The sequence below is a fragment of the Capra hircus genome, chromosome 5, assembly GCF_001704415.2.
Source record: "Capra hircus breed San Clemente chromosome 5, ASM170441v1, whole genome shotgun sequence".
NCBI classification, from domain to species: domain Eukaryota; kingdom Metazoa; phylum Chordata; class Mammalia; order Artiodactyla; family Bovidae; genus Capra; species Capra hircus.
The window spans coordinates 69,555,212-69,579,986 of NC_030812.1; the positions used below are offsets into that span (position 1 = coordinate 69,555,212).

At 46.6% G+C, this 24,775-nt stretch overlaps 1 protein-coding gene across 2 annotated transcripts in view; it reads left to right on the forward strand.

Moving 5' to 3' along the window:
- Positions 1-24,775, forward strand: part of BTBD11 (BTB domain containing 11) — a 322,152-nt gene that overhangs the window by 288,039 nt on the left and 9,338 nt on the right. For both annotated transcript variants that reach the window (XM_018048218.1, XM_018048217.1), the window contains 4 exons: positions 8,119-8,224; positions 12,447-12,549; positions 15,259-15,340; positions 23,342-23,410. In XM_018048218.1, coding sequence (XP_017903707.1) covers positions 8,119-8,224; positions 12,447-12,549; positions 15,259-15,340; positions 23,342-23,410 — 360 coding nt within the window. The remainder of the gene's footprint in view (positions 1-8,118; positions 8,225-12,446; positions 12,550-15,258; positions 15,341-23,341; positions 23,411-24,775) is intronic.

The window sequence follows — 24,775 nt, forward strand, 5'->3', positions numbered from 1 at the left end:
CTTCGATATAAATTTTAGAACAAATTTGTTAGTTTGTGTCTTCTCTCTCTGCTACTCCTCTGTCTTAAATTATCTTTATTATTTGCTTCTTTGGGTTTTTCTTTTTTTATTCTATTTTTTCCCCAGATCTTTTAGATAGAAGCTTGAGACTATTCCTTTTTTTCTTTAATGTACATTTGATATTATACGTATCTTTCTCAGCACTGCTCTGTGTACCATGGAATTTGATATGTTTTATTCTCATTTTCATTCAGTTCAGCGTGTTTTTTATTTCCCTTGAAACTTCCTTTTTGACTTATGAATTATTTAGAAATGTGTTATTTAGTTTCCAATTGTTTGGAGATTTTTCTCTTATCTTTCTGTTATTGATTCCTAGGTTGATTCCATTGTGGTCAGAGAACGTTCTGCATTATTTCAATCCTTTGAAAATTTTGAGGCTGGTTTTATGGACCTGGATATAGTCTATCTAGGTATATGTTTCATGGCACTTAAAAAGACTGGGTTTGGGAATCCCCTGGTAGTCCAGTGGTTAGGATTTGGTGCTTTCACTGTTGTGGGCGTCAGATCCCTGGTCAAGGAACTTAAATCCCAAAAGCTGTGCAGCGTGGCCAAAGGAAAAAGGACTGTTTTCTGCCCTTGTTGAGTGGAGTGTTCTGTAACTGTTGATAAGACCCTGTTGGTTGATGATGATGGTGAGTTCTTCCATATCCTACAGATTTTCTGTCTCATTATTTATTCTGTCAGTTGAGAGAGGAATAATAAAATCCCAACCGTGATTGTGGATTTGTCTGTTTCTTCTTTTGGTTCTATCAATTTTTGATTCACATATTTTGCAGATCTATTGTTCAGTGCATACACAGTTAGGACTGCAACATCTTCTCGGTAAATTAACCCGTTTATCATTTTATAATGCCCTTCTCTCTTCTGCTAGTTTTTTTGCTCTGAAATATACATTCTGTAATATTAATATAGCCTCTCCTGCTTTCCTTTGATTAATGTTCATGTGATATGTATTTTTTTCCTCCTCTACTCTCAACTTCCCTGTTTTATTAGATTTGAAGTGACTTTCTTATAACAAGCATATAGTTGGGCTTTTCATCCGCTCTGCCAGTCTCTTTTAATTGGTATATTGAGACCTTTTATATTCAATGATCACTACTTTAGGGCTTATGTCTGCCATCGCACTTTTTGCTTTCTGTCCGGCCTCTCTGTCTTTCCTTTTTCCGCCTTCCTGTGGACTAGTTGAACATTTTAAAATTCCCTGCTGCCGTGGAGGCTTGAGCCTTGTGGCCCTTTGAGCTAAAGGCTCCAAGTTTAAATGTGTCACTCAGAGGAGAGTGTCCCCATCTGTCCCAGCACAGCCACCCCACCCTCTCCTGCTCCAGAAAAGAGTGAGCCTCAAGCTTGGTTAATTCCATCTGCTGTCTTCAGGTTTGGGTCCAGAGTTAACCAAATCCATAGATTAACCCAGTTCACTGCCTGAAACTGACCGTCTCACCCCACCAGAGCTATTAACTGAAACTAATGACAGCATGCCAGGGAAGCAAAGGGAATTATCCCAACAACCTCACTGCTTGGAGGAGGCACAGAGAAGCTTGCATAGCAGACGCCTTGACAAACAGATGAGTTCAAAGACATAGTGATGAGTCTTCTCTGAAGGCTCTTGTCTCTGAGAGAGAAGCAGCCAGAAAGTCTTGGAAACAGCAGCGTCTTTGGTGCTGGCATCACCATCGTCCTTCACACAGTGCCCATCCCTCAGGACCTAGCCAGTACCTGGCACTCAGCAGATGCTCAGTGAATATTCGAAGAAAGAATTTATGAATGGGTGAATGCATGGCTTAGTGCATGGGGGAAGGGGTACATTTGTGAAACCTCTGGGGGATGAATAAGCCAAGCCTACGGAACTGTTGATGAACCGTCTTCTTTCCCTTTCTTTCCTGAACGTATAGTGCTTTCATCATTTCCCTAGTTCCTCACTGGAGCAGATTGTTTTAATAGTATACTTCATTTTTGGAATGACTTTAGATTTACAGGGAAATAGAGAAGATAGCACAGAGAGTCCCATAGAAGTCCTCATCTGCTTCCTATTATTAACATCCTGTGTTAGTGTGGTATATTCATTACAACAGTGAACCAACATGGATTTGTTATTGTTAGCTGAGTGTTAGTCTCTCAGTAGTGTCTGATTCTTTGCGACCCCATGGACTATAGACCTCCAGGCTCCTCTGTCCATGGAGTTTTCCAGGCAAGAACACTGGAGTGGGTTGCCATTCCCTTCTCCAATTGTGAGCTAAATCCCATACTTTCTTGCTATTTTCTCTGTATCCAGTGTCTTTTTCTGCTCTGGGATCCCATCCAGGACACCATGTTACATTTGGTTGTCATACCTCTTTAGGCTGCTCTTGGCTGAGACAGTATCCCATCCTTTCCTTGTTTTCCTTGTGTGTGTTGGTTTTCAAGATTTTTAACATGGCTAATTTAAGTCTCTATTGGATTTGTTACAAAATCGCTTCTGTTTTATATTCGGGGGTTTGGCCCTGAGGCATGTGGGAATCTCAGCTCCCTGACCAGGGATCGAACCTGCACCCCTGCATGGGAAGGTGAAATCTTCACCACTGGGCCTCCAGGGAAGTTCCAGACTTTCCTTGTTTTCGATGACCTGTTTTTGGGAAGTGTTGGTCACTATTTTATAGGCTGCCCCTCTAGTGGAATAGGCATTGATTGTCTCATGATTTCGACTGAGGTCATGGGTTTAGGGAGGATGACCTCAGAGGTAAAGTGCCTTTCTTCTCACATCAAGGGTACATGTTATCAGTATGACGCGTCACTGGAGATGATGACCTTGATCACCTGGCTGACGCTGTGTTTGCCAAATTTCTCCACTGCAAACTTACTCTCCCCTTCCTCTCACCTTCCAGACTGTGCTCTTTGGGATTAAATCACTATGTGCAGCCCTGACATCGGAGTGGGGAGCTATGTGCCTCCTAGATAATTTCTAAGTGTTTGAGGATTGTCCCTTCAGAACAAGCAGCCCTTGTCTTTACTCTCTCGGGTGATACAACACATATTGAAGTGAAGAAGCAAGGGCAAGCTGTGAGGTCCTGGAGAGATGGGATCTTGCTTTGTTGCCCCTAATACGGCTCCTTTCACAGTGCAGGTCACCTCTTAAGATGCTAAATAAGTACCTATTGAACTGAATTAAACAACCACCACCACTATCAAAAAAAAAAAAGTCCCTATGAAGGGCCTGGTTGCTCGGGCTTCTCTCTTTTTTAAAATATTTTTCCTTATTTATTCAGTTATTTATTTTTGGCTGTGCTGGGTCTTCACTGTGGCTCACAAGCTTTCTCTAGTTGTGGATAGAGTGGGGCTATTCTCTAGTTGCAGTGCCCGGGCTTCTCATTGCAGTGACTTCTTTGTTGTGGAGCACAGGCTCTAGGCTTATGAGTCCAGTAGTTGTGGGACACAGACTTAGTCGCCCTGTAGCATGTGGGATCTTACTTCCCAGACCAGGGATTGAACCTGTGTCCCCTGCATTGGCAGGTGGATTCTTAACCTCTGGGGCACCAGGGAAGCCCTGAGGCTTCTCCTAATGGTCATCAAGTCCAAGAAGGGCATCTTCAGTCCTTCCCAGAGTTGATGAGACAGGGGCTGACTCACCAGCAAGGCTCCTGAGACAACCCTGGGCACAAGTAGTGAGTCCAGCATCATTCGTCAACACAGTTCGCACAGAGCATTTTGCAGGTCACTGTCTCATCTTTTCACGTGACATGCAAGTACTCACTGGGCATCCCTAATGTGTCGGACCCCCTGGGGCCATAGGGATGACAAAATAGAGTCCACATGGGGCAAACGCTGGTCGAACTATATTAGTTTCCACTGCCACAATAACAGTGACTACGATTTAGAGGCTGAAGACAACACCCGTTTACCGTCTTGTGGTTTCCACTGGTCAGAAGTCCAGGCACAGGGTCTCAGCTGGGCTCCCTGTTTAGGGTCCCACAAGACCAATATCAAGGTGTCAGCAGCTGGGTTCCTTCCTAGACACTCAGGAAGAATCCACTTGCAACCTCATTCAGGTTCTGGTGGAATTCAGCTCCTCCTCGGGGTCGTATTTTTTCCCAGTGTCAGGGCCTGCATTCCCTCTCAAGCTTGCCATGTGGCCCCCGCCGTCTTCAAGCAGCAGTTCACCAAGTCCTTCTCAGGCTTCCAGTCCCGCTGACTTCCTCTTCTCCTCCATCCTTTCTGAATTTTTCATGCATTTTAAATGCTTACGTGATTACACTGGGCCCACACAGATAATACAAAGTAATCTCCCTCTTTTAAGGGCAACTACTTAGTGACCTTAATTACTCCTGCCAAGTCCCTTTTGCCCGGAAAGAGAACAGATTGACGGGCAGGGTATCTCTTGATGTTCCTAGTCCCAGGGGTTAGGGCATACAATCTTCTAGGGCAGTGGTACCCAGCCACTTTTGGTACCAGGAACTGGTTTCATGGGAGACAATTTTTCCACAGACTGGGGAGTGGGAGGGAATGTTTCAGGATGATTCGAGCACATTACATTTATTGTGCACTTTATTTCTATTACATTAGCTCCACCTCAGATCATCAGTCATTAGATCCCGGAGGTGGGGCACTAGGGACCACAATTTTGCCTACCACCTGATGCTTCTCCAACATCAGTGTGCGTGGGAGTCACCTGCAGAGCATGTTAATGAGGATCTGATCCAGTGGGGCTAGGGTGAGAGTCTGCGTTTCTCGAGAGCTCCCAGGCAGTACTGCTGCTGCATGCTGGTCAGTGAAGCATATTTCTGCAATCAGGCTTTGTTGCTGTTTAGTCACTAAGTTGTGTCCAACTCTTTGCAACCCCATGGACTATAACCTTCCAGGCTTCTCTGTCCATGGGATTGTCCAGACAAGAACACTGGAGTAGGTTGCCATTTCCTTCTCCAGGGGATCTTCCCAACCCAAGGGTTACACCCAAGTCTCCTGCGTCCCCTGTATTGGCAGGCAGATTCTTTACCACTGAGCCACCAGGGAAGCCCATGACCAGGCTTTAAACCAGAGGAAATTTACAGTTACCAGCTGAGGTCAAACCTAAGACAGAATATCAGGACATTAAACTTGTGGTTCTCAAACATAAGGGGCATTAGAATCAGCAGAAAACTTGCTAAAATACTGATTGCTGGGCTCCACCCCAGTGTTTCTGAGTCAGAGGTATGAGATGGGATCTGAGGGCATGCATTTCTAACAAGCTCAGGCGGTCTGCAGACCACACTTTGAGAACCACCGCTGGAACCATGAGCCAGTTGCTTTGTGAGGGTTAAGTGAGAGGAGCAGGTAACACCTTCTGTCAGAAGGCCTTCATCTTTGAAAGCAGAATCCCTTTTTCTATCCAACATGATTGCCTCCTCTTGGGCACTTCTGTGCACCCCATCTGAGGTAACATGCTGTCTCGTAGGATCAAAGGGTTGGATTTCTTTTCGTTTGTTGAGCTGCAATCCCTCTCTTTCAGGAACACAGGGAAGCAGATTCAAGCATAGCTTGAACTGATAACATCATTAGTAGTCCCAAACCTATCTTTTTAAAATCAAAAGTAGTATTTATTCCATTTATGTACAAAGCAACCCTTGTTTATTATAAAAAGATATATATATGTATGTACATATATATATAAAAGAAGAAAACATCATCATCCCACCCAAAGGTAGCTACTCTATTTTCCAGGCCTTTTTCTATACCTGTCAATCCAAATATATATGTAGGCTTTTATTTCCAAAACTACATGGTACAAACTGTGTTGTAACCTACTTTTCTTAATATATTGTAAATATCAAGCTATCTACTCACTGTTTTTAGCCCCTGGTTTCAACCCCATTCACCCAATAAAAAGCATCCAAAAAATGCTCTGATTCCTGGCTTCCCTCCTGCACACCTGCAGTTGGAGGGAGATTAATGGACCAGCTTGGGCCCCAGTGGGACAGGAGGGAAGGACATGAAGGATGGAGGTTGATCAGAAACAGCCTCCCAGAGTACTGGAACAGCCATAGTTTTGCATCGCAGAACTATTCCTCCAAAATGCACACGTACTTTTTTAGGAGAAAGTGATTCAGCTGAGCACTTCTGGATCCAGAAATGCCTCAGCACCAGAATCAAGTGCACAGGAAAGCTAAATCAGGAGCATTTGTGTCTTGGTGGTGGAGAGTGCGGGCACAGGACATGAAGGGCTTCCTGCTGCCATTTTTAGGCTAATTAGCTGCTACCGGAGAGGGCAATGGCACCCCACTCCAGTACTCTTGCCTGGAAAATCCCATGGACAGAGGAGCCTGGTGGGCTGCAGTCCATGGGGTCATGAAGAGTCGGACATGACTGAAGCAACTTTGCAGCAGCAGCAGCAGCAACAGCTACAAGAATTTTTCAGCATTGATAAAGGTGTGCTTATGGTAAAAACTTATTTTCCATCCTGTGAGTTGCAAAACTTGCTTTCCAATGAATAGTAAAGAAATTATTAGATATTTAAGTTGATTTCATGTCCTGGATATTGTAAATAGTGCTGCAGTAAACACTGGGGCAAAGGTGTCCTTCTGCATTATGGTTTTTCACTGGGTACATACCCTAAGATCATGGCCTCTGGTTCCATCACTTCATGGGAAATAGATGGGGAAACAATGGAAACAGTGTCTGTCAGACTTCATTTTGGGGGGCTTCAAAATCACTGCAGATGGTGATTGCAGCCATGAAATTAAAAGACGCTTACTCCTTGGAAGGAAAGTTAGATAGCATATTCAACCAACCTAGATAGCATATTCAAAAGCAGAAACATTACTTTGCCAACAATGGCCCATCTAGTCAAGGCTATGGTTTTTCCAGTGGGCATGTATGGATGTGGGAGTTGGACTGTGAAGAAAGCTGAGTGCCAAAGAATTGATGCTTTTGAACTGTGGTGTTGGAGAAGACTCTTGAGAGTCCCTTGGACTGCAAGGAGATCAAATCAGTCCATTCTAAAGGAGATCCAACCAGTCCTCCTAAAGAAGATGAGATCAGTCATTGGAAGGACTGATGCTAAAGTTGAAACTACAATACTTTGGCCACCTCATGCAAAGAGTTGACTCATTGGAAAAGACTCTGATGCTGAGAGAGATTGGGGGCAGGAGGAGAAGGGGATGACAGAGGATGAGATGGTTGGATGCTGTCACCAATTCGATGGACATGGGTTTGGGTGAACTCTGAGAGTTGGTGATGGACAGGGAGGCCTGGTGTGCTGTGGTTCATGGGGTCGCAAAGAGTCGGACACAACTGAGTGACTGGACTGAACTGAACTGATACCCAGTAGTGGCATTGCTGTCCAACGACAGATGAATGGTTAAAGAAGTTGTGGTATATATACGCAATGGAATATTACCCAGCCACTGAAAGGAATGAAATAAGGTCATTTTTAGAGATGTAGGTGGATCCAGAATCTGTCATACAGAGTAAAGTAAGTCAGAGAAAAGCAAATATCGTATATTAACGGATATAGGTGGAATCTAGAAAAATGGTCCGGATGAACCTGTTTCCAGGCAGAATAGAGATGCAGACATGGAGAATGGACATGTGGCCCCAGTGGGGAGATGAGGAGGGTGGGATGGATCGGGAGATTGAGGCTGACATGTATACACCTCCATGTGTAAAATAGAGAGCTATAAAGCACAGGAAGCTCAGCTCAGTGCTCTGTGATGAGCTAGAGGGTTGGGATTGGGAGGGGGTGGGATGGAGGCCCAGGAGGGAGGGAATATTTGTATACATATAACTGGTTCACTTTGTTGTACATCAGAAACCAACATAACATTGTAAAGCAATTATATTCCAATAAAAAATGATTGGAGCAAGAAAAGATTTAATTACAAATTAAACTTCCACCATAAACCTGCTAGAAATGGTGGACAAACTGAACAAGCAAACCCAGGGCCTGTTGGGCAAAGCAAAGGTGTGATGTCCAGGGAATTTCTCTCGGAACCTGCAGTCAGTCTGTGGGCTCCTCTGGCCCACGACAGGGGCAGGGGGCCCGTTCTTACACAGGGGCTTGGGTGAGGTCTCACACAGGCCCCATCAATGTGAGCTCTTCTTTCCTTTCCACAGAACGAAGTGATCAGCCAGCAGCTGTGTGTCATCTTCACTCACTGCTACGGGCCCTACCCCATCCCCAAGCTCACAGAGATCAAACGGAAGCAGACCTCACGCCTGGGTGAGTGGGGGCTTCCTGGGTCCAGCCCTGAACTGTTGCTTTGTGATTTGAGGACAGGAAGGAAGCAAACGCAGCCAAAGAAGAGACTGGGCATGTTGGAGGGCGAACAGGGTGGATACAGGAGTGAGGCAGGTGGAGATCGGGGTATCACCTTTGTTACATGATTAAACTGTTTGGAGAAAATACGTTGGGGATAAGGACAAGGGGACTCATCAGTACCTCATCCCTCCGCTGAACACCTTTCTTCTGCACATCACTGACAGTGATGACTGCCCACGCCCTTCCAGTAGCCAAATAGAGTCCAGAGAAGGCTGAGATCTGCATAGCCACTCTCCCCCATCCTCTCCTCTAAGAAGTTCCTCTTCCTTGAGATGGAACAAGCAGGGTACAGTGACAGGCCGGTAGTATGCCCCTAATGGAATCCTGCAAGGAACTGGAAGGAGAGATGAGCAAGAGTCACCCTCTAGACAAACACACCACACACACACACACACACACACACACACACACACGCGCGTGCGCACGCACACACACGAGGGGAATGGCGCTGACCTGAGGAGATGGGATGCCCTGAACTCCCATCAGGTTAGCGGTAATCACTCTCCACCCTTCTTGGACACTTGCTTTGAGCTAGCCCTAGCCAAGCTCCTCCCTACTCTCTCTCAAACAATCCCTGGGCTACCCGGGAGACAGGCAGTATTATCCAGGTCACAGCTGAAGACAGGGAGGCTCTGCAGAGGCTTCAGCATCAGTTCAGGTGGAGCTGGAGCATGAACCCAGGTCCCCCACCAAAGCCACAATCCCATCTTTCTCCAGTTGGCCTCTGGGATTTTCCAGAAGAAACCTTTCCATCAGGCACCGATTTCATTCAGAAGATCCTGGGGCTGCTGGTAACCTGGTGAATCAACCAGGAAAAAAGGCAAATACCTGACTACCTTGAAGCCTGAAGCATGAGTCTTCTTTTGCAAAGGCTTGTCTCTCACTGCCTGGGGACTGGTAAAATATTACAGATAAAGGACACCCCTTCCCATTAAGGTTGGGGACCTTCCTACTTCCTGTTTCCTTTTCCTATAAAGACCAGGAAACTTTGCAGAAATGGAAGCAGCTGAAGAATGCTATCCTTTAGCAAAGCCCCTACTTTTGAAATAGGTGAGCTAGTTTAAATTAGTGAAAAGGATGAATTCATGGAAATGCTTTAAAGTATTTTTGTTCCTGTCACAAATAACCTATTAATTTAAATGGCACAAATTTTTGCTAAAGTAGAAAACTTAGCAGCTGAGTCAAAGGTTGCCTGGTTTTCTTTATGCCCATTCATGTCAGCCAGTTCAGTAGCTCAGTTGTGTCCAACTCTTTGCGACCCCATGGACTGCAGCATGCCAGGCTTCCCTGTCCATAACCAATTCCCAGAGCCTACTCAGCCTCATGTCCATCAAGTCGGTGATGCCATCCAACCATCTCATCCTCTGTCATCCCCTTCTCCTCCTGCCTTCAATCTTTCCAAGCATCAGGGTCTTTTCAAATGAGTCAGTTCTTTGCATCAGGTGGCCAAAGTATTGGAGCTTCAGCTTCATCAGTCCTTCCAATGAATATTCAGGACTGATTTCCTTTAGGATTGACTGATTTGATCTCCTTGCAGTCCAAGGGACTCTCAAGAGTCTTCTCCAACACCACAGTTCAAAAGCATCTATTTTTCGGTGCTCAGCTTTCTTTGTAGTCCAACTCTCACATCCATACATGACTACTGGAAAAACCATAGCTTTGACTAGATGGACCTTTGTCAGCAAGGTATTGTCTCTGCTTTTTAATAAGCTGTCTAGGTTGGTCATAGCTTTTCTTCCAAGGAGCAAGCATCTTTTAATTTCATGGCTGCAGTCAGTCACCATCTGCAATGATTTTGGAGCCCAAAAAAATAAAATCTGGCACTGTTTCCATTGTTTCCCCATCTATTTGCCATGAAGTGATGGGACCGGATGCCATGATTGTAATTTTCTGAATGTTTTAAGCATGTAGGCAATCCAAAATGTACTCAAACTGCAAGTAGTTCTACCTTGCAGAAAGCAGGTGTTAATTAAAATATTACCAGGGCAACAAATCATAAAGATCCATCAAATTTACAGACTTTAGAGAGTGAAGGTTACACTGCTAGGGCATAGCAATAATTTCTGACATCTGGTGCTTTACAAGACACCCCTGTTAGAGCAAACATTTGCAAGGGCTGTTTCAGTGACGCAGCATAAAATCTGCTCTCCTGTAGCTATAGGAGAGGAGAGAAAATTTTTTTTTCCTCCTGAATTTGCTGAGATTTTTTTTCACCAGCAATTAAAAGGGCCTGGTTTTCAGGCCAAGCATTGGAATTCAAAGGTTATTAGCACCAAGAGAAAGAAGGCAGGCCTGAGGAGTTCAAAGCTCACAGATGAAAGAAAAAGGACATAATATAATGATTAATAAGTGGATATAAAGCATATAGTGTTTTGCATCTTCAATACAACATTCCAAGCTCAGATAACTAAAGGTGGTCAAATAGTTGTTCCTTGGGGACCTGCTTATAAGGAAAGAGAAGGGTGAGTAGTGACAAAAGCCCCGAAGTGGCATCTCCATAAGGCCAGGAAGGCCACGTAAATGAGGGAAATGGGTGTGGTGTAATACAATAGGGAGTGGTGGGGACTGGGGCAAACTGGAGCGCACGTGCCTGATTGTTTTATAGTACCTGTCCTCTGCCCTCCCAGTGCATTCTGGGGGAGAATGGTAAAAAGAGCTAAAGGTGGGAGATGTTAGCAGTTTGGGAAGCGGAAGTGGGAGCTAGTTGAAGGTGGATAGTGGGAGTGAGAGTCCGAGCAGAGGGAGATGGGTTGTTGAGAAGAGGGAGAATGTCGCTCCAACATGTTGACAGTCTTTAAAGCAAGTGGAGAAGCGAGTGTTGGCCAACTCTCTGGCATCCTCTGTGGCCTTTCTTCTCTTTGTTGTTGTTGTTTAGTCGCTAAGTCATGTCCAACTCTTTTCTGACCCCATGGACCCTCCGTCAGGCTCCTCTGTTCATGGGGTTTCCTGGGCAAGTATCCTGGAGTGGGTTGCCATTTCCTCCTCCAGTCTCTTTGGTTTTTGTTGCATTTTTTAATTTAAAAAAATTACAGATGATTTGATATGTTTATGCCTTTTTTTATATGTTTTAGATTAAAGCTTTTTTATTGGGAAGAGGTCAAGAGGCTATAGGTACTGACAGAGAAATATAAGTGGAGGATACCTAGGGCCACCACCTAGGGTGAATCAACCAGGAGGAGAATTGGCCAAAAAGGCAAATTCTGGTTCTAAGTTACAGCAGGGTCTGTGAAAGGGGCCAGGCCAGGGGTCTGACTTAGAAACTGAGCATGGTGGAGTCGGGTAGGGGTACAGGTGCATGGGCCAGTTGGTGGGTTTTCCCAGAGAGACCAAAGTGCTGCGCTAAGGACGGACTGGCACCTTTGTAGCCCCAGGAGAAATGGCTAAGATGCCAGGCAAATCGGAGGATTCCGGTGCTTAGCAATGCAGGCCCTGGAGTCCGAATGTGCACGTTCACATCCTGGCTTCTCCACCAGCCACTCGCTTGACCACGTCACTGTGACTCCTGGCGTCATGTCCCTGTCATACGCCCGACAGTGGCCCCTCTCTCCCAGGGCTGAGTGAGTTTACACCTGCAGATGCCAGCTTGCATGGTGCCTGGCACATCGTGAATGCTCGGGAAGTACTAGAGTGCTCGCTGTACAACTGGTTACACAGCTTCCTTTTTCCTGGAGATGAGGGCAGGAGCCTGGCTCATTTGCCTCTGATCCTCACCTGAAACACAGCAGCAAGCAGGCAGGAATCGCTTCCATCAGGAAAGGAGGGTGCTGAGCTGGAGGAGGAGGAGGAGTGAGGTGGGGCAGGTGACCTCCTTAGAGGCCGAGTGGGTAGATGGTCGCCCTCCTCACCTGACAGTCATGTGAACTGTGGCCTGGGGTGAATCTTCTAAGGGGAAGTGCTACTTTTAATCACAAATAAGCTGTGAAGATTCCCTGTGAAATACTGAATTCCAGTTAATTGCACGTTCCTGTAACTGATCCTGTTTCCTGTTCGGTCACGGTCTCTCCAGCAAGTATTTTATCACCGTGGCCTCCCTGTCAGCTCTTATGGGCGCTTTTCCAAAAGAGGAATCCAAACCTCATCCTTCTCTCCTCTAAAGCTACCCTTTCTCCCTTTCCTGTTCCAGATCCTCACTTCCTTAACAATAAAGAAATGTCAGATGTCACCTTTCTGGTAGAAGGAAGACCATTTTATGCTCACAAAGTGCTGTTATTTACAGCATCTCCAAGGTATGTATCATCAGTTTTGAAAGCACTGAATTATAAGGGTGGCTATTACTATTCTCCAAAATTCAGTTTGGGTGGTTATCATCACTGAACAGGCAGATTTTCTTCTCAAAATCAAGGTTCCCAGACCATAGGGCATTTGTATAGCTTGTTCAGGCAGCATGATCCACAACGACAAAAGGAAGAAGCCACCCAGGAGTCCATCCATGGAGGACTGGATTTTAAAATGTAGTGTATACACACCTGGGGCTTCCCAGGTGGCGCTAGTGGTAAAGAAAGTGCCTGCCAGCGCAGGAGACATAAGAGATGCAGGTTCAGTCCCTGGGTTCTGGAAGATCCCACGGAGGAGGGCATGGCAACCAACTCCAGTATCCTTGCCTGGAGAACCCCGTGGACAGAGGAGCCTGAGGGGCTGCAGTCCATGGGGTCACAGAGAGTCAGACACAACTGAAGCGACAGCACACACACGCACACACGTATACAGACATTATTCAGCCTTAAAAAGGAAGCCAGTTCTGACACATGCTACAGTATGAATGGGGAAGTGAAATATGCCTGTCATAAGAAGACAAATATTATACTATACGATTCCTTTTATAGGAACCATCCATAATCAAGTTCATGAAAGTGAAAGCAGCTCAGTTATGTCCGACTCTTTTCTCCAAGCCAGAATACTGGAGTGGGTAGCCATTCCCTTCTCCAAGGAATCTTCCCAATCCAGGGATTGAACATAGGTCTTACGCATTGCAGGCGGATTCTTTACCAGCTGAGCTACCAGGGAAGGTCAAGTTCATAGAGACAGTAACTAGTAGGCTGGGAACTGGGGCTAGGGGAGGGGGAGTAGGAGTTGTTTTTTGAGGACAGGGTAAGTCTTGGAGATCGATTGCACAATGATGTGAATATACTCCATGTAATATTAGTAAACACTCAAAACTGGTTAAGACAGTAAATTTTATCTTACATGTTTTTTAACCACAATTTGGAAGAAGAATACAGGGCAGTCTCTAGCATAATCAGCAGTCTTTGTGTGGCTTAGACAAGATACTGTTCCTCTGGGCAGATGGAGCACATATTGAGCACAGAGCTTCGTGAGTGGAGAATGGATTGGATTGTAACTTCCTCAGCCAGGTGTCCTCACGCAACCTGAAAACTCACACTGCAGCCTTGCAATGCCTGCTCTCCAAATATCAGGGAACTTTGGCATAAGGCGCTCAAAGTACACAGGTCCTGAATCTTACTTTTCCTGAACCCTGGAATTGACAACAGTAAAACATCATCCCTGCAAACTCCAGGAGATAGTGAAGGACGGGGAAGAAAAATACACTATCCTTTGCATGGTTCTGTTGTGACATCATGGAAGAGCTGTATCAATACTCTGTGTGTGTGCGTGTGTGCATGTGTGTGTGCGTGTATATGTGTGTGTATATGTGTGTGTGTGTATGTTCAGTCCCTCAGTTGTGTCCGACTCTTTGCAACCCCATGAACAATAGCTTGTACCAATGATAACTTCTTAGTTTTAACAAGGTACCATGACTATGTTGGATGATAACATCGGGGCAAACTGGGTGAAGGGCATGCTGGAACTTTCTGTACTATGTTTGCAACTCTTCTATAAATCTAAAATTATTTCAGATTTAAAGTTTAATTTATAAAAATAGACATGTCTTAGCTTATTTCTAAATGTATTGAGTATGGGAGACTTGCCTGGTGATTCAGTTGCTAGAATCCCCTGCACTGCAGGGGACGAGGGTTCAGTCCCTAGTTGGGGCACTAAGATCCCACATGCTATGGGGCAACGAGCCCACACTGCAACCACTGAGCGTAAGCGCCACTACGAGAGAGTTTATGTGCCATATTGAAAGATCCCGCATGATGCAGTGAAAATCCTACATGCTGCAACTAAGACCCGATGCAGCCAAATAAGTAAATAAATAGAGTATCACTGTGTTCCACTGACTGGGTCTCTACCCATGAGGAACCTAGTTTAGCCAGTGGCAGGAAAATGCATCTAAAACTCTCAACAGAAGGTAATTCATTTAGGGAGACAGGTAATCAGCAGATGTTGATGCCTATGACATTAAATACCTACCGTGCATCAGGGCCAGCCTGGCTCAGGCTCTGAGGATGCAGCCGAGGCGAGAGTCAGCAGCAGTCCTTCCCCTCTTAGAACAAAGATTGTGTGGGAGGAGGAAGGAGTGAGTTGGAGAGCTCCATGGGCACCTGAGGAGCTTGAAATTTGAGTCAGGAAGGACTCCAGGAAGGAGGCAGCCTTTGTGATGGGCCTGCAAGGTGGAAGGGTTTTTTTGTTTCTTACTTTATTTATTCTTCTGGCCTCATGGCGCAGCTTAAGGGATCCAGGTTACCCAACTGGGGATCAAACCTAGGGCCCTGCAGTGGAAGTTCTGAGTCCTAACCACTGGACCACCAGCTGGAATTCCCTGGACAGCATTTTAAAAGGCTTTTGTTCTTTATAATCACCTGCTTGAGAAGTAATTTAACAGTCTAGACACTGTTTTTAACTTTAGCATTTTAACTTCAAATTGGATCATGGTATCATATCAGGGGACATTTTATTAGACAATCTATAGATATGTCATCGTATTTCAGAGTTGTGGGGATATATTACACGTTTCTATCATCAGAGAGCCGAGCCTTGCAAGTTGTGGATGTCTTTGTGAGTCTTCTTATCTCCCTTTTCATGTTCTTGCTCAGGTTCAAAGCTCTCCTCTCCAGCAAACCAACCAACGACAGCACCTGCATAGAGATCGGATACGTGAAGTACCCCATCTTCCAGGTGAGCCCCTGCTGTGACCCGGAAGTCTGCCTGTGGGGGCGGGGCACCAGTGGGTCCCTCCGAGCCTCCGCCTGTGGATCAGCCGCTGCCCTGTCATCAGCTCCTGCACTTCTGGCCCTTGTCTTCACACTGTCCCTCCCCCTTACCATCCATGCAAGCCCACAGCGTTAGCTGAGCACAGGCTTTGTGCCCAGCACTGTGCTGGAGACACAAGGATAGAGGACACTCTCCTCCTGGGGCCTCACAATCCAGAATGGATAACTCTGAGTAATTAGTCAATTACAATATAAAGTTGGAGTGAGCGTGAGAGAACCAATGTGCTGTGACAACTCAGACCAGGGAGATTGGGGAAGGCCCCTTGATGGGGTGCCAGCGGGAATATTGCAGGCTGAAGAGAACCTGGTGAACTGTGGGGAGGCTTGGGGCTTAAGAAAGGGAGTTAGAGAGACTTCATTGGTGGTCTAGTGGCTAAGACTCTGAGTTTCCGATGCAGAGGGCCTGGGTTCAATCCCTGGTTAGGGAACTAGATCCCACATAATGCAGCTAAGTGTTTACATGCCATGACTAAAAAAATCTCACATGCCACAACTAAAGATCCCGTGTGCTGAAATGAAGATTGAAGATCCCACATGCTGCAACTAAGACCCAGCACAGCCAAATACATAAATTTAAAAGGGGGATGGGGCCAGTTAGAACACTGCAGGTAGGGAACAGGAGGTATGAAGTCCCCAAAGATGATTGAGCCCAGTGTGATCAGAAACCAGTGGACTTTAGGGAATCCAGTGTCATGTTAATATTAATAAGCTAATTAATAGTTAATATTAATAGGTTAATGGTTAATATTAATAGGTTCAGGTTAATAGGCCTGAACCTAATGTAAATAGGAAGGAAGGCTTGTCAGAGGCCAGATGACAGGGCCATATCTCTGTTCGATTGATGGCGATACTGTTTGGTTTATCGGGCACCTTTGAGGGGAGCACAGCAACATTCTTCCTTTTCCCCCATCCTTCATGCCTGATTCACTGGGGGTTGTTTTGTGTGTATGGTGGTGTCTTTGTCTGGTTTTGGTATCAGGGTGATGCTGGCTTCATAGAAGATCTTTTGGAGTGGTCCTTCCTCCTCAGTCTCTTGGAAGAGTTTGAGAAGGACCAGTGTAGATTCTTCTCTGTGTGTTCCGTAGAATACACCTGTGAAGCCATATGCTCCTGGATTTCGTGCCTGATTCATAAATCCAGCCCCTCAGTGACATCTCACAGCTAATAGAAATTCACACCCCTCGCTAGCCTCACAGCCCTATTTCTGGGGTTCTGCATCTCATCAGGGGTGTGAAGACTGGTGGGCTGCTTACATCATCGAGGAACCTGCAGGGGAGACTGTGGCCCCTCCCTGCTGTCCTCCTATAGCCAGGGCTAGTCGGCCAATGTGGGTGACCTGGGGATGGAGTTTATAGAATTCTGAACAGGACCTGATTCCTCCAGTTCAGTTCCAGAAGGAAAGTCCTGGGAAGAAGTGGGGAAGACACAGCCTGACCCTCGGGAGACTCACATTCTGGGAGGGTTGAGGAGACCATGCAGAGATAAGCAGGTGTTAGGGCAGGCCAGGGTCTCAAGGCAGAGGTCCTGGTCTGGTCTGTGAAGGACAGAGCTGCATTTCAGGATCTAAATGCTACACCACAAGGTTTAAACAGCAACATCCCCCTGTTTAAAATCATTATCCTTCATGTGACCTTGAAAAAACTATCCAGCCTTTCTGAGCCTCAGTTTCCTTATCTAGTGAATAGGAGGGAAAGGGTATCCCAGAGGGAGAAAGAGCACAAAGGCGCAGAAGTGGGAAGTCCTGGTGTGTGTTAGAGGGAAGGTGATTATAGTCCATTCGGCTGTGTCTTAAGGTAGACTGGACACTGAAAAGATACATTGGAACCACGTAGTAGAAGCCAAGTGCCAGTGGCCAGATGATGGTTCTTCCCTCCATTTACTAACCTTGGCCCCCCAGATCCTGTGATTCAGAGTGCTACCAGGAAGCCACCATGCCCTCACAGTAAGCCCTAAAGCCCGTTCAGGTGCCTATATTTCCACCATTAGAGATGCATTCCTTTGGTTATGTTGAAACTTCAAAATAAAGAATCCTTATAGAATAAGCATGGGTTAAGACATTCTCTTCTCTGAACCTCATTTTCCCCATTTTGAACTCCAACTATGAATGAGGCACTGGCCTTTGCTTGCATGTAGTTATCTGGATAAATCTTGCCACTTTTAGAGGTAGGGAAACTGAGGTCCAGAGAACTTGGTGCTAGTCAATGACAGAGCCATTATTTGAACCCAGTCTGGTCTTTGTTGTTGTTGTTCAGTCACTAAGTCGTGTCCCACTCTGTGACCCCATGGACTGCAGCACACCAGGCTTCCCTGTCCTTCGCTATCTCCCGGAGTTTGCTCAAGCTCATGTCCATTGAGTCAGTGGTGCCATCCAACCATCTCATTCTCTATTGCCTCCTTTGCCTCCTGCCCTCAATCTTTCCCAGCATCAGGGTCTTTTCCAGTGATTTGGCTCTTCGCATCAAGTGGCCAAAGTATTGGAGCTTCAGCTTCAGAATCAATCCTTCTGATAAAGATTAAGGGTTGAATTCCTTTAGGATTGACTGGTTTGATTTCCTTGCAGTCCAAGGGACTCTCCTTCTCCAGTACCGCAGTTTGAAAGCAAAGAGAAACAATAATAATAGAAGCTGTTTCTTGTGCAGCAGCTATGTTCAGGGCTCAAAACCAGCAGTGCTCAGGCTCAGCTGTGCAGTGGAATCATTTGAGGAGCTTTGATGATTCCCAAGGTCCAGGCTGTCATTTAGGATCTGGCTGCAGCTCAGGCATCAGCATTTTTAAGTCTCCACCTTCTGCCATCATCCAGAGTCATGTGCAGCCAAGGTGGAGAACCAGTGCTCTAAGTTACAGTGTTTCTCAAATTTTAGGAAGCATCGGAATCTCCAGGGGAAGCAGTGGGGGTGAAGAGGGTTGCTCTTAAGCCACGAAACTTGCTAAAATGCATATTCCTGAGCCCCACCACCAGAGTTCCTGATTCTATAGGCCTGGGATGGGGCCCGAGAATTCATGTTTCTTATGAGAACATAGGTAATGCTGATGCTGCTGGTCCAGGGACCCACTCTGAGAACCATGACCCATGTAATCTAATTCAGTTCAGGCCTCCCAGCTCCCTCTCCAGGTGGCTCTTCTCCCCATGGACAGACAGGTAGAGGAAGTGGCCAAGCTGAGCTTCAGACCTGGCTGACTTCCAGACCTGATCTCTTAACTGTCTCCCTGCTATGGGGCCTTGGGTCCTCCCTAAAAATCACCCAGCCCCAAGGAAAGGTCCATTAGTGTTTGGAGCATGAGCCCAATGCTGGAAACCGTGCACCCCCCTCCCCAGCTCTCCCAGCGCTCGTGGAGGGGCACTTATGCCATCAAGCCTAGGGCTAATTGGAGGGGTGCTTGTCATCAGAACCTGACTTGTGGTAGGCACTCAATAAATGTCTGCTGTGGGCTGGTTGAATGAGAGACCTACACAGGAAGGCATGGCCCCAGAGGAATCGAACGCCTGTATTTACTTTTGGCTGGAGAAAGCTTCCCAGCCACGTTAGCCTTGAGTAATGGGCAGAGAAGATTGAGCAGACCCTGGGGAATTCTCCACGTTCCTGCCCCTTCCCCATAAAAGAAGGAAAGCCTCATTTGTGGCTCAAAATAGGCCAAGTCAGGCTGAATCTGACCCAGAAGGAGACTCCCAGGGGCCAGCTCACTTCCCTTCCATGCTGAACAGAAGAATTTTAGTAAATGAGATGGCTTTGAGTTTCCTCCCTGTATGACTGTTTAACATCACACGCGGGCAAGAGCCCCTTGCAACTGAGGCTGCACCTGGGAGCAGGGCCTCCACCAGGCTGTGGACGCCATTTACATCCTGCTTCAAGCAGGTTGACAGCTGCCAAGAAAAACAACCCCATAAACAGACCCTTTGGCCTAATCAGGGTCCGTTTCACTCCCTTGCAGAAAAGGCTCGTGCTGGCTGAGTCTGAAGGTGGCTCAGCACAGCCCAATTTAATTCCATTAGCCCCGTGGTTAATGGGGCTCCATGCCTGCTCCTGAAAGCAACATTTCCAGTCAACAACACAACCTTGAGGAAATGAGATAGCATGCTGGAGAAGTGCTTTGTAACTGGAGAGACCCTGTTTTCAGGACAGTTATTATTATGGCTTTTACCATCACTATTATTGATTTGGCCTTTATAGAAGAGAGGTCCTTGGGGAATAAATGGATTTTAATAAAGCCAGTGTCTCAACATTTGCCAAAGATTAGATGCTTATGACCTGTCTGGGTCCAGGGGAAGAGTAAACAGTGTTACGTTATCATTTCACAAAGCCTCAATCGTCAGCACTAAAGCCCCACTCTGCCACAGGCAGTTGGCCAGTGAGAGACTCAGACACAAAAGAGGAAGAGGAGGAATTGTGTTTCTGGCTAAAGTGTCCTTGCCGCTGGCAGGCACTGGGGATGCAGAGGTGGGTGAAACCCACTCTGTGCCCTCAGACCCCAGCAGGAAATAACACTGCAGTCACAGGCAGTGTGCCGCCCAGCACAGGGTGGGAGGCAACTAAGATCTGAGCAGATCTGTGAAAGCTTTGCAGAGGTGACTACTGAGCTGGATCCTGAAAGAGGGGTCGGAGATCAACAGGTGGAGAAAAGGGAAGGGCATCCAAGCAGAGGGAACAGCATGGGCAAAAGCAGAGTGAAAGAGACGGTAGTAGGTTCTGATAAAGGCAAGTGTTTGGGAGTGGGAGACCAAACCAGTCAATCCTAAAGGAAATCAACCCTGAATACTCACTGGAAGGACTGCTACTCAAGCTGGAGCTCCAATACTTTGGCCACCTGATGCAAAGAGCCGACTCATTGGAAAAGACCCTGATGCTAGGAAAGATAGAGAGCAGGAGGAGAAGCGGGCAACAGAGGGTGAGACAGTAGGATGGCATCAATGGACATGAGTTTGAGCAAACTGCAGAAGATAGTGAAGGTCAGGGAAGGCTGGTGTGCTTCAGTCCATGGGCTTGCAAAGAGTCGGACACAAATCAGTGACTGAACAACCGTTGAGATTAGGAGAGGAGGGAGGAGTGGCAGGTGAGATCTGAAAAAGTGAATCGATCCAAAGCAACAGCATTCATTTCAGCAACAGTGAAAAATGGAAACAACCCACATGTCCATCAACTGATGGATGGATACACAAACTGTAGTGCATCCATACAAAGGGATGTTGTTGAGCAGTGAAACAGAAGTGAAGGAGTGCGATACATGGGACCTGGAAAATACCACACCAAGTGAACAAAACCAGATGCAAAAGAGCACATGTTGTACAATTTCACGTATATGAAATATCCAGAACAGGCAATCATAGTAGATGTCATGACTGACCCAAGGAGGAAATGGGGGAGACTGCTAACAGGTGCGAGGTTTCTCCGGGGGAGGGGATGAAAATGTTCTAAAATTAGATTGTGGTGGCACTTCCCTGGCAGTCCAGTGGTTAAGACCACACCACCGCTGCAGGGGGCACAGATTGGATCCCTGGTATGGGAACTAAGGTTCTGCATGCCAAGTGATGCGGCCAAAATAAAGCAAAATAAAATCAGATTGTGGTGATGGCGGTACATTATGAACACACTGACAGCCACTGACCTGGGAGCGCTGGTTTTTGTTGCACTGGGTCTTCACTGGTGTGCACAGGCTCCGCCTGGTTCGGCGAGCAGGGTCTGCTGTCCAGTTGCGGTGCGCCGGCTTCTCGTCCCGCCAGCTCCTCTTGCTCCACGGCACGGGCTCCGGGCATATGGACGTTAGGAGTTGCATCCCATGGGCTCACAGTTGTGGCTCACAGGCTCAGTTGCTCCAGGACGTGTGGAACCTTCCTGGACCAGGGATCAAACCCGTGTCCCCTGCATTGGCAGGCGGGTTTTTAACCACTGTACCACCAGAAAAGTCCGAACTCTGTACTTCAAATCAAAGCATTTTTAGATTGAACATATCGGGGGTATGATATAGTCTTTTTCTTTCTGATTTACTTCACTTAGAATGATGATCTCTAGGCCCATCCCTTTTGCTGAAATGGCTTCATTTCAGTCTTTCTTTATGACTAATATTCCATTGTGTATATAATATATATATATGTATTCATAGATAGATATAGATACACACACATCTTCTTTATCCATTCATCTGTCAGTGGACATTTAGGTTGTTTCCATGTCTTAGCCATTGTAAATAGTGCTGCTGTGAGCGCTGGGGCACGTGTATCATTTCAAATTACAGTTTCGTCTGGATACATGCCCAGGATTTGGGATTGCTGGATCACATAACAAGACTATTTTTAGATTTTTTCTAAGGAGCCTCCATACTCTTTTCCTCGGTGGCTGCACCCATTTACATTTCTGCCAGCACAGTGGTAGCATTCCCTTTTCTCCACACCCTTTCCAGCATTTATTATTTGCAGATTTTTTAATAATGGCCATTGTGGCCTGTGTGAGGTACAACTTTGTTAAAGCTTTGATTTGCATTTATCTAATAATTGGCCATGCTGAGCATCTTTTCATATGCCTATTGACCACGTGTATGTTTTCTTTGAAGAAATGTTTATTTAGGTCGTCTGCCCAGTTTTTGGTTGGGTTGTTTGTTTTTTGTCGTTGAGTTACATTAAAAGCGATTACTTTAAACCCACTTGCAAAAAGTAGATTGAGATCAGTCACAAACGATGTTGAATGACCTGAGAAAGAAAATGGAAGGTCATTCATACTAGAAAAAGATTTTTCACCCTCAGAGAAAATTAGAAAGCCAGCACTTACTGAGTTCTTGCCATGCCTCTGCCAGGTCCCTGTTGGGCCTGTTACGTGTATTAACTCATTTAATTTTCATCACAACCCCATGAGGTGGGTAATATTATCCCCACTTTACAGATGATGAAACTGAGGCACAGAGAGCCTAACTTAATTCAGGTCTCACAGCTTTTAAGTGGCAGAGCCGAGTCAGAAACTGAAGCAGTTCAACTCCAGGACCTTGCTCTTAACCACTGTCCTGAATTGGTCACTGACCGTCAGAGCCGGAAAGGACCACAGAGGGCAACCCAGTCCAGTCACCTCGCTGTACAGACGTCCAGAGGAGGGACTACAGTCTACAGGGTTTTCCAACACAGCTGCTTAGGGTCAGGCAGCTAAAGTCAATGTGTCACCTAGGCAGGCAGAAAACATTAGAGAATGGTAGAGACTATGGCCAACTGGGGAGGATACATCCCACCTAAAGCTTTTAACACTCAGCTTCACGGGAGGTGGTGACAGCCAGTACCATCCCAGCCTCGGGCTTCCTTCTACCTAAGAGACACCATCTTCCAAAGCTCTGGGACTTTACACACCATCCAGTCACGTGTATGAAGCCTCGCTTGGACAGTTCGCACCATCAATAAAACACTGAGACCCTGGACCCTTAATGACTTCATCTTGGTTCTTATCAAGCTATAATAAAGAGAAGGTGGTCTTGCGGTAGCCCAGAGTCACCCTCTGAAGCTGAAACCAGAGGTTTCCGGTCAAACTGGGTCATGTTCCCAGGAGAACTGCGGCTGGTTCAGGGTCTTTAAGTCATGCCACGTGTGCTGCAGTTCTGGGCAGCTCAACGGGGCTGGAGGTGAAAAGACAACCCATGATTGTCACCCATAGGTGGGGGAAAACCGTCCTGGGGAGCAGAGCTTAGAACTGTTTAATTTGGCCCTGAGGGTGAACCACAGGGCAACAGATTACAGCATGGTGTAAAAACATATCCAGCCTATAAAACCTGTGAATGGAACTTCTTCCTGAAAGGCAGCAACCCAGGGGGAATGGCCACCCCTGTGAAGGGATGTCACGCAGGGACTCCAAGCCACTCTGAGGCTTCGACTGGGTGGCTGTAAGATGACCGTGTCTGTGTGCCAGGGGCTCTTTGCTCACTGTGTTCTGTCTTCCAGCTGGTTATGCAGTATCTCTACTACGGTGGCCCAGAGTCGCTTCTCATTAAAAACAACGAGATAATGGAGGTGAGGAGCCTGCCGTGGTCCTGAGTGGGTGGCTTACATGGGTGGTGTCTGGGGGCAGCCTGTGTCTGGTTTTCACTTGCATGCAGGCTTGGAGGACCTGCCTGCCTCCCTTAGATCTCTCAAGGACTTCTCCCTAGAGCCCCTCCCTGAAGGCTGGTGTGCTGGGTGCGCTAGTCCGATCTCTTTCAATAGCAGCTGAGTGAAGCCTAATTTTATCTGGCCCTGGGGGTGGAGGACAGGAAATTTACCGAAGAGTCTGAGGCTACCTCTAGTTCCAGGCACAGCTGGGGCTCAAATAGCATCATCAGAAACTATCCTTGACGATTTCTCCCTCGTCATTTGTAGGAAAAGCATTTCATCTGAAAGCTTTCCTCAAATCTCAGCGTGTCCATTGAGGCAGAAGCTAAGAGGCAATTACAAGCTCTCCCAGCTTCACCCAGCAGCTCCCTGGCTCTCCCCATCTCCTGTCCACCTCTTGTAACTCTGTGTTCTCCTCCTCCTTGCCCATCGGGCCCTGTTTCTGCCCCCATCTGTCCAAAGCCAAGATTTCCCCTGCTCCTTCCTAGGAGTGGGACTCTTGTGTCAAAGGTGGTAGCTTTAAGTGAGTGAAAGTCGCTCAGTCATGTCCAACTCTTTGTGACCCCATGAACTATACAGTCCATGGAATTGTCCAGGCCAGAATACTGGAGTGGGTAGCCATTCCCTTCTCCGAGGGATCTTCCCAACCCAGGGATTGAACCCAGGTCTCCTGCATTGCAGGCGGATTCTTTACCAGCTGAGCCACCAGAGTAGCTTTAAACTGGAAGCAAAAATCACTCTGCTAGCCCTGGGAGAAAGATCCGGAACCCCATTCAGGTACCGGAAGTCTGGGGAGCCTGATGAGAGATGTTAAAACATGAGGAGTAGTTCAAGAAGTGACCCCTCACGGTGGTTCACACATGGACTCTGGGCCAGACTGGCTTCAAATCCAGGCTCTGCCCCTTCTGTGATCTTGGACGAGTAATTTAACCTCTGTCATCCTCAGCTTTCATACTTACAGAACGGGGATGACAATATCTACCCCACTGGGTTTTGAAGATCTTAAGAGTTTCTGTTTGTAAGATGCTTACCGCAGTGCCTGGTGCGTGTCGCAGGGCCTGTGTGTTCACTGTGGAGTCCTTTATCCCTTTGTCCTTATTCTGAGAAACCTTCCGTGGTCACTCCCCCGCCCCCTGAAGTTCCTCTCTGTCTCTCTGGACCACTCTGACAAATCACAGCCTCAGAACTTAGACTGCACTCTGAGGACTCAGACTCTTTTATAAACCTTTTAAAAAGCTATTTTCAAGTTAAAATAATGAACATACATTTCACTCGTGTAAATAATAC